Source organism: Gobio gobio, assembly GCF_949357685.1.
Source record: "Gobio gobio genome assembly, chromosome: 7".
In the NCBI taxonomy this organism is placed as follows: Eukaryota; Metazoa; Chordata; class Actinopteri; order Cypriniformes; family Gobionidae; genus Gobio; species Gobio gobio.
The window spans coordinates 2,884,413-2,894,519 of record NC_137103.1 but is presented as its reverse complement, the minus strand read 5'-3'; the positions used below and the strand labels follow the sequence as shown (position 1 = coordinate 2,894,519).

Here is a 10,107-nt window from a genome sequence, read left to right as displayed (position 1 = left end):
ATTATTTGCTTCATTTTGATTGAGAATGCACTGGTAATGTGTTCATCTGGACTTGAATATGGCTATTGTTGGGGTTATCTGATGACATCTAGAAGTTGGTTCCACTAACCACTAATTTTATATATTAAAATTATAAATGAATCTGCCTTATTGGGATCTTACTTGCCCTATATCCATAAAGCCCAGCTATACACTAACCATATTGAACCCGCTGATACAACAGAGCCAAGTGTCAGTTGTCATCCCTCCGACTGTGCAGTGTCAATGTTGCCAACCTGTTTTAGAGAAAGATACTACTTAGTTAACCTGAAAAACTAAGCTTAAGTGTGTCTCTGGGAAAAAAGTACAAGAGATGACAAATAGAGGAACGTCCTTGATCTTAATCAGCAGGAAAGCATCTGGTTTAGGTGGATAGTCAGCTATGTTTCAGTTTAGTTTGCGCCAAACCTGATGTTTGTCTGTTCAGGGAAGAAGGAGGCGGGAACCGGTGAAGGTTCAACAAGTTTTAAATAAAATAAATCAAAATAAAATAATGACGGCAGACTGCCGCCTACGTACAAAACAAACATAAACAAAACACAACATAACTTCGTCGCTCCTCCTTTTACGAGACCAATGTGGCGCTCATTATCCCTCGCCCCCGGCCCGCTCTCATGGTCCCTCGCCTCACTGCTTGCCACCCCTGAGTTTTAGGCACCAAGAAAGTGGTTTGGCTTTTAGCAGTGTTCTTCGCTAGCCTGGATGCCAGCTGAATTTAGCCCCGCCCACAACATTTTAACTCAGGCAGTTCGGTCTGGACTTGATCCGTAGAGGAGTAATGAAATTTCAGAAACTGTTCGGACCAATGAAATTGTCAGGGCAGGCTTTAGACAATGATGGACAGATGATAAACAGTAACGTAACATCCACGTCAGCAAAGCCCCTTGGGTTGAATTTGTTCTAAAACTAAACGGAGAACTGGTTCGTATATGCATTCACTATTTCTCTCAGAAATGATGATCGTGTTGGTAAGTACTCTGTGTATCCTTAAATTCTTTTTTTAAAACACCGGCATAGATCGTTTACACTCATTGTTTTCTTCTAACGTTACTTATTCCAGCGTGCGGGCAGACAGGGTTGCCAAGTTTTTACAACAAAACCCGCCCAATTGCTACTCAAAACTAGCCAAAAACAAGCCCAATAGCTTTCTGGGGAGGTTCTCCGGGAAAAAAGGGCATTTGGGGGGTAAAATATGTGTTATTTTGGCAGGGCTGCCTGCTAAAATTCGCATTCCTGGGTCTGTATATCACATAATTGGGGTCGCTTCAAGCCACGGACTTGGCAACACAGTGCAGTTGAGTTCTGTTGACATCTGACAACTAACATTATGCGTCGCTCCGTTGCTCTGATTGGTTGTAGATCTATCCAATTGAGGTCTTTCCTGGTTCGGTTGAAACACGCCCCATAATCACAGCCCAACGGAGCAGATCAGACTCATATTCTGACAAGAATTGAGTATGACGACGTCAGGCTAGTTCTTCGCCATCGTAACTTGCACTTCACGGCTAACCTGCTCCGGGCAGGTTATTATCCAGGAGATCTCATCCTAATCATTGATTCCAAAATAGATTAAATTCCTTATTTTCCTCAAAATTCTACAAACAATACCCCATAATGACAAGGTGAAAGAAGTTTGCTTGAATTCTTTGCAAATGTATGAAAAAATACAAAACAAAAAAATCCCATGTCCATAAGTATTCACAGCCTTTGCTCAATACTTTGTTGAAGGCCCTTTGGCACAATCACAGCCTCAAGTCTTTTTGAGTTTGATGCTAAAGCTTGGCACACCTATATTTGGGCAGTTTCTCCCATTCTTCTTTTTAGGACCTCTCAAGCTCCATCAGGTTGGATGGGGAGCGTCGGCCATGTTCAGATCTCTCCAGAGATGCTCAATCGGGTTCAAGTCTGGGCTCTGGCTGGGCCACTCAAGGACATTCACAGAGTCATCCCGTAGTCACTCCTTTGTTATCTTGGCTGTGTGCCTCAGGGTCGTTGTCCTGTAGAGCGCCTTTCCACTGCAGGAACTTTCCCCAGGAACTAGGATCTTTGGGCTGGTACTCGATGTGTTTCGACCGCAGGGTCTAAATGAAGTTCCGGAAAGAAACGGGGCTTTGGAAGATGAACCTTCGTCCCAGTCTGAGGTCCAGAGCGCTCTGGAGCAGGTCTTCATCAAGGATGTCTCTGTACATTGCTGCATTCATATTTCCCACGATCCTGACTAGCCTCCCAGTTCCTGCCGCTGAAACACACCCCCACATCATGATGCTGCCACCACCTGCTTCCCTGTAGGGATGGGATTGGCCAGGTGATGAGCGGTGCCTGGTGTCCTCCAGACATGACACTTGCCATTCAGGACAAAGAGTTCAATCTTTGTTTCATCAGACCAGATAATTTTGTTTCTCGTGGTCTGATTTCAGTGGTCTTTCAGATGCCTTTTGTCAAGCTCCAGTCTTCTCTTGTGAGCAGTGAATCGCAGTTTCACTGTTCCGCAGTAATTTTCTGTTTGCTACTGATGTCACTCCTAAACTTTCAGGAGAAAGTTGATGATCAGCGTCATGGTACCAATAAAGCCTGATTAGTTTGGTTTTGTCAACTCAAGAGTTTGTTCAACTACCCCTGGATTTTTGCAGAGCTTTTGCAAACCATAAAGATAATTAGGTAATGAAGGGAGACATATATTATGCTTACAAATATAATTACAGAATGTAGTTAGTATAGGTTAATGACAGAATGAGGTTTTTACTAGTGCTGTCAAACGATTAAAATATTTAATCGCGATTAATCGCATTAATGCCATAGTTAACTCACAATTAATCGCACATTTTTATTTATTCTAAATGCCCCGTACTTCTAACTGTAATATGCAATCACTTCCACTGCACTTTACACTTTTTTTCGGATAGCTTCTGTCCATAATTTATTGCACTACCTTAATCCACTGCCATATTCCTCATTTTAGCCTAACATATCATTGTATACCTCTATCTGTAAAATTCTGTTTATAGTAATAGCCATCTGTATATTATATTATATTCATAGTACATATCCACCTGTAAATTCTGTTTATAGTATTAACCATCTGTATATTATTCACTGTACATATTCACCTGTAAATTCTGTTTATAGTAATAACCATCTCTCTATTTATAGATATATTTATATATACTCAGTACATATCCATGTCCTGCACTTATGCAAACGTTGTATATCCTGCACTTGCTGCTATTGCACTTCTGGTTAGACCTAAACTGCATTTCGTTGCCTTGTACTTGTACTTGTGTAATGACAATAAAGTTAAATCTAATCTAATCTAATTTCTTTTTGTCCCATTATTTTTTCTTATTTTAATGCTCTTATCAACATAGAAAAGTGGATCGGCTTGCTTTGTTCAAATGTTTGTTTTATTGAAAACAACATTGGCATACTGTAGTGTTCGATTTCACACCAACATTCTCACTTGAAGCAGTCATTCACTCTTGGAGCAAATAATCGCTCACACAATGTAACACTGTCCATCAATAAAAGGGTGAAAAAAATACTTTGTTGCACAAACAGCCCCTTCAACAGCCCTTTCTAAGGGATCAAAACAGGGTGATACAAAATAAAATTACAAAGTGCACATACAAGGTAAACTAGGACTCCGCCTATAGTGCAGTTAAACCAGGGGTCGCCAACTAGCGGACTCCGGTCCGAATCCGGACCGCGAGATGCGTCCATCTGGACCGCGAAGCCTTTTGACGTAATGAAACAGTTAACGTTGCAATGCTCATTGTTACTACGTTCAGACCCAGACGCGCGGTCAAGCATGCAGTGAAGAAGAGGCTGATGGTGCGCTCACACCGGACGCGAATGACGCGACATGCACGCCGCTTAATTCACGCCGCAGAATGTCTATTTGCGTCTTTGCATTGACTTAAATCACTCGCGCAAAACGCTTCATTCGCGTCCGGTGTGAGCGCACCATCAGAGCAGAAAGCAGCGCTCAAGACAAGCACTTTTAGTTGAAGACCCCTGAGTTAAACCATGGCTTAATACGTTTCTCATTTCGGCGTCTCACGCTTGCCATCCTCGTCTACTCTTTTAATGGCCCAAACAAGTGTGGGCAGGGAGCCGCCCGCAGCGTGCCTGATGTTTTGTTTCCGGTCTAGCTACATCCGGAGTGGTGTTGTAGTTTTTCTAACGTTACTAGTTGTTGCAACAGCATGTGAAAAAACTACAAAGTTTGTTAGACCAAAAAGAACGTTAATCTCGCGATAAAAAAATTAACGCCGTTAAAATAGGTTTGCGTTAACGGCGTTAATAACGCGTTTAACTGACAGCACTAGTTTTTACACATGGCATCTCTGATGTTCTGCAGAACTTTGCTGTGGGAACAAAGCCGATCAAAGCCACTGTTTCCATTTGGATATGAGATACAGTCCTGTGGACCAAAAAGGAATCATATTGTCTTTCTGTAAGGAAAGGTACTTTTAGCACGTTCATTGATGTTATAATTAAAGCTTTTCTCTGATTGGACCTTACCATCCCAATACACACCCTAACCAACGCATCTTTTCTCATTCATCCCAACCTCTACCTCCCCTTCCGGGCTTAAAGAGAGTGAGAGAGTGTGGGACTCAGCTCATGTCCATCTGCAAAGGACAGTCCATCTCCAGAAAAGTCAGGCTACCTCGTGGAGATCTGACGCTCCCACAAACCAGGGAAGAATGTTCGGCTCTCCACCTGTGACACCCGGCTACGGTTGACCAGTGTCAAGTTGAGTCCCCGTTTCGTTGGACAGTTTTCACGTTTCACTCCTCAAACCTCCCATTACCTCTTTACCTACCTCTTTATGATCCGACAAGGAAGCTCCTCAATGAGTGTGCAGTGTATACTGTTTGAGATATCCTGGTCACAGCCCAGAGGAGTGTTTCTGGGTGTTTCTTTCACATTCACTAGAGTTCTAATCACACTCACCTGTTCCCCATTACCCCTTCATCACAAACACTATATCACCCCAGTCATCTGAGTCTAGTGTATTATTTACCTGCATGTGTTCAACTCCTCCATGTTTCCTCATCTCTGTCTAAGCCTCCTCCTCCTTGTTTTCTCCATCATCTGCACAGGCTCTCTTACTCTCTGCAAGATCACAGCACAGTTACTTCCAGTTAAGTATCCTCTTCACTTTCTGTTGTATTCCACCAGTACCTGTTGAGTTCATCCCTTTGTCTGAATTATTCTCTGACATTTCAATGACTTCTCTCTGAGTTGTTTTAACATGTTAATGAACATGACGGTGTTAATATATTTGGTTTTTGACAGGCTAGATCTGTTACACACTGTGTTGTTATTATTACTGCTATCGCAGATCAAGTACAGAGACTTACACAGGCATGCTGCTGTGAACACGAATAGACACACATAATACCCTCCAACAAAGCAGAGGACAAACAAGCATGAACACACAACACAATACAAGATACACAGCATGCAGATTTATAAGCAAAACATATGATAAATTCATGTTACTAACTAAGTGCTTCTGGGCTGGTGTGGCTGCAAGGTGTAGTGTTTGAGAACTATAGCTATGTGTACCTGGACTGCCATACCCCTAAGGTTTATTAAACTGATGACCAAAACCAACTGTGTGAGCATGAGCCAATTATTCATGCTTATTTAGTCTACACTATGGACAAGTATTGGGACACTTATAAGGTGTTTCATTGCCATAAGTGTATAAAATTAAGCACCTAACCATGCAGACTGCATGTACAAACATTTGTGAAATAATGGACAATAATGTGAAATTCTGAAAAGCTCAGTCAATCCGAGTGTGGTACTGTGATAGGATGCCACCTGTGCAATAAGTCAGTTTGTAGAATTGTAATGAATCAGACAAAGCAAACCCTTTTTCAATGCTTTTATTGATTGGAGAAATTAAAGTTAAAGAGGTGGAAATTCAGATTTACAAAATAGAGATACCGTATGCTCCCATTACACTTAAATTGCCATCAATCAAGGTTCTCTTTTAAAAAGATTAAGATTTCTGTAGTACATATACATTCAGAAACTGTTTTAATGCATGTTCAATCAACGAACTTGTGAGCAGAAAGATTTTTAATAAAGACTTCTAGCACAAATATAAGCAAGTCGGACTTGTTTGTCATTGTCATTCCAGCAGTGGTTTTCTAGAACAAGATAAACAATCAATAAATCATTATTTTTCTGAATCAAAGACACTTATTAATTTAATTTGTTTGAAGAAATCTGTTACATACCATAGTTTATTTCCAGAACGCGCTCTTTATTTCCATTATTGTCAGGTTGTCCACTGCACCAGTTGATGTAATCAAAGAGAGAACCATCACTCCACATAAAGTGTCCTTCCTGAGGAGGTAATGGAGAGGTTAGATTGTCTTCAGTTCAGAAGTCCATTCACTGTTTACACAATGACTTTATAATTTAATCACTTAAATAGTTTTTTAAAGAAGAGTTTTGATCTTCCATCAAGATATCATAGGTTCAGTCCTTCATTATTTCTTGTTCTTAGACAGGCGTACCACAGTGTGATTTCACAACATCCCAAGTGTCCATACATATACGCCTGGTCTAAGCTATGTCACTTCGCAATATATTGTGATATGTAGTCACAGCTTTAAGAAAATGTAAAAAAATTATAAAACATATCTTTTATCCTCTGCATAACCACTTACTTTTACAGCATCATGACCACCAATCCAAGTTCGTGTCTTATCAGGCACCAAGTTCAGCAGAAGATCGTTTTGAACTTTACTGTGCACCGATGCAAGATTTCCACCAAACGTTTGACAGCTCTTCTGTAAAGGCAGATTGTTTTTAATATTATCAATCAAAACTAATTGTTTTAGTGTATTGTAACATTAATAATGGTAAATGAAGGGGACCCACCAGCACCAGGGCCCCGGATACCCCAGCTACAGCTCTGGCTAATTGAACAATTATATACATTAATATTTACATGTTCTCTGTGGTACTGAGAAATTCCCATTTATTTGTCATCAAAACTGCAGAAAATGACTTTTCAAGAACAAATATAAAGAGGTGCTGGAAGGTTCCAATTAATTTGTCCCGTTTTTTTACCCTTCTCAGCATTTATCGGTGATCCAAAGACAATGACTTCTCAGATCTGAGGGAAGGAAAGTCTTCTATTTTATTACACATTTTCTCAGATAGATATAAGAGAAAGAAAGGAGGTGGAGAACAGACTTATCCAATGGAAAAGAATTACATCATATATATCTCATGGTATAAGAACGTGAGCCATGTGATATCAGTATAATGTATACAACACATCTGGTAATCATTATTTCCACCAGCGAAACACTGAGGTCCAACAGTTCCATTCAATACAAGGAATAGAGAAAGTTGGGACCCTTCTTCTCCATTTGAGCAGATAGAGCCTTCGTATATGATAAACATATGTCTAGGGTATGTTTAACTTAAAGAGAGAGAGAGAGAGAGAGAGAGAGAGAGAGAGAGAGAGAGAGAGAGAGAGAGAGAGAGAGAGAGAGAGAGAGAGAGAGAGAGAAGACAAAGGAAAAAAGGCCACACATATATTCATACGAAGTGGATTAAAAAAATGGGGATAATGTGGGTGATTAACTAAAGGATTAATGCTGAGATGTATATAAAAACCTATCAGGTGCATAACAGTAATAGAGCTGTAAGTAGCAGGTTACCTCTGCTGAAAACCAGTCAAGTGCTTCTGGGAAGAATTTGACACATTTCAGTCCACATGCTGACCATCCAGTGGGGCAGCCATCAGCTGTAATATTCAAGAAACATTGAGTGTATTTACACACTCAATCAATCACACGAGTATGCTCAATAACCCAACAACATGTAGGTCATGTAAACACTTTAAAGAGGCTTGTTATTGGGTAAATTTCATAACAGGTTTAAGTTATTCAAATAAGTTCATAACTTTTTGAAAGAATATAAAATGCATTCTTTGCTTATTAATAGTGTAATAACAATATTTATTGCAATAGTGACCTGCTGCATCCCCCTGAGAGAACGTCATGAAAAGAAGCAGAAGTGTCAGCTTTTCCATGGTAAACCTGGAAATGAATAAGCAGAAAAGGGAATATATGCCTCTGCGTTATAAGAAAATGTTACAAAGATATTGGAAATGCACAACAATACAAATAAATAAATACACTTAATCAGTCTCTTAGGCTTGTTTTATGATAATAAAAAATAACTAAACATAAAAAGTTTAAGTAATATTAAGATATAAATGTAAATTATACATATTGTTTCACTAGCAGATGTTTATTCATTTAAAGAGATAGTTCAACTCAAAAATGAAAATGGTCAACATTTACTTATGCTCATATTGTTCCTAAACAGTATAAAACAAGATTTTTGAAAATTGTCCCCCTTTTTTCTTATTTTTTTTGGTCCATACAACAAGTCAGAGGGGTCCAGTTTTATGGTAACGCTTTACAATAAGGTTGTATTAGTTAACATTAGTTAATGCATTAGTTAACATGAACTAACCATGAACAACACCTCTGTTCAGAATCAGTTAATCTTTGTTAAAAATCCAGCTGTTCATGGTTTGTTCATGTTAGTTCACAGTGCATTAACTAATGTTAACACGATTTTAATAATGCATTAGTAAATGTTAAAATTAACATTAACAAAGATTAATAAATGCTTTAAAAGTGCAGTTCATTATTATTTTATGTTAACTAATGTAGTTAAATAATGTTCACTAATGAACCTTCCAATTTTTTTTTGAGCCTAACTGATTTTCATTGTATGAACATTGAAACATTCCTCCAAATATCCTCTTTTGTGTAACATGCAACAATAATAACAATTTAATCTCTTTCATTTAGAGGAGGTTTATGCTATAAACAAGTGTAAAGATCTGGCAGTGTTACAAAACTAAAAATACACTGTCTGAAAACAATTTCGACTGAAATGTAGGATGTGCTTAATACTTACATGCTTATTTCAGGATGTGCCGTCAATCTCAGTGAGTCTGCAGTGATGCTCTATGAAGCACTTTTCCCTACTTTTATACTAGATGCCTTATGTAAGTCCAGTGTGTGGCCAACCAAGTGATTATTTGCAGATTGGAGATCATATTACAATGTCAAACTTTCTTTTACACTTATAATTTGAAATTTGAGTGAAGTGTCAAGAGAATTGGATGTCTATCAAAAAGCATGGAATGTTTGCTCAGATAATGAAGACCAGCTGGTCATGTGATGTGAATGAGAGTCCAGCAGGATCCAAAGCAGCCAAACAGGATGGAAACATCTTTCCACACCATTCGTGGAAACGTTTAGCTTGAAATGAATTGGGATTCTGTGGGCAACAAATTATGTCCTTTGCCTTCATTTAAGATAAACACCTATTAGGGAGAATTTACATCATAGGAACTGCTTTGTTCTGCCTCATTCTTATTCACAAGTGTGAATGATCATAATATTCTAGCACTCCCAGGAACAACAACAGCATATAAGAATAACAACAACATATCCATATTTAAAACTTTATCAAGTAAACTTTCGGCCCATCGCCTTCCGTGGAAAAGTGTTGAATGTTGAAAGAGAAACTCAAGATGCGTGCGTGACGTCATGACGAGCGGACCTGGTCGTGTTAGTCTTTCGATCAGCAGGGGAACTTTCAACAATTTTTCCATAAATTGATCCTTTATTAACCCCCCAGAGCCGCGTGGAGCAGTTATATGACGGATAGATGCACTTTTTATGGACTTCAAAAACAGAGCAACTATTAATCCAATTCTAATGCTTGGATTAGCCTGGACTTTTGTAATATAACGATTTTATTCGTCTGAAAGAAGAATGTCATACACACCTCGGATGACTTGAGGGAGAGTAAATTATGGGCTAATTTTCATTTTTGGGTAAACTATCCCTTTAATTCTTCATGAGTAATACATTAACATATGATTATCTGTGCATTAGTTAAGTATTAATAAATGCATATTAGTGCACCCATAATGTATATACATACAGTATATACTATTATTGTGACGGGGGCCCTGTAGTAACTCATAGCCCCGGGGCCCAG

The 10,107-nt window shown here is 39.0% G+C and overlaps 1 protein-coding gene across 1 annotated transcript; it reads right to left on the bottom strand.

Annotated features, from left to right (window-relative positions):
- Nucleotides 1-5,931: 5,931 nt before the first annotated feature.
- On the bottom strand, nt 5,932-9,053 carry LOC307129834 (galactose-specific lectin nattectin-like). The gene is made up of 6 exons (XM_079822599.1): nt 9,013-9,053; nt 8,053-8,117; nt 7,737-7,822; nt 6,732-6,854; nt 6,297-6,405; nt 5,932-6,206 (listed from the first exon to the last, which is right to left on the bottom strand). Coding segments are annotated over exons 1-6 (456 nt in total). The 5' UTR covers nt 9,015-9,053; the 3' UTR covers nt 5,932-6,135.
- Nucleotides 9,054-10,107: the final 1,054 nt, after the last annotated feature.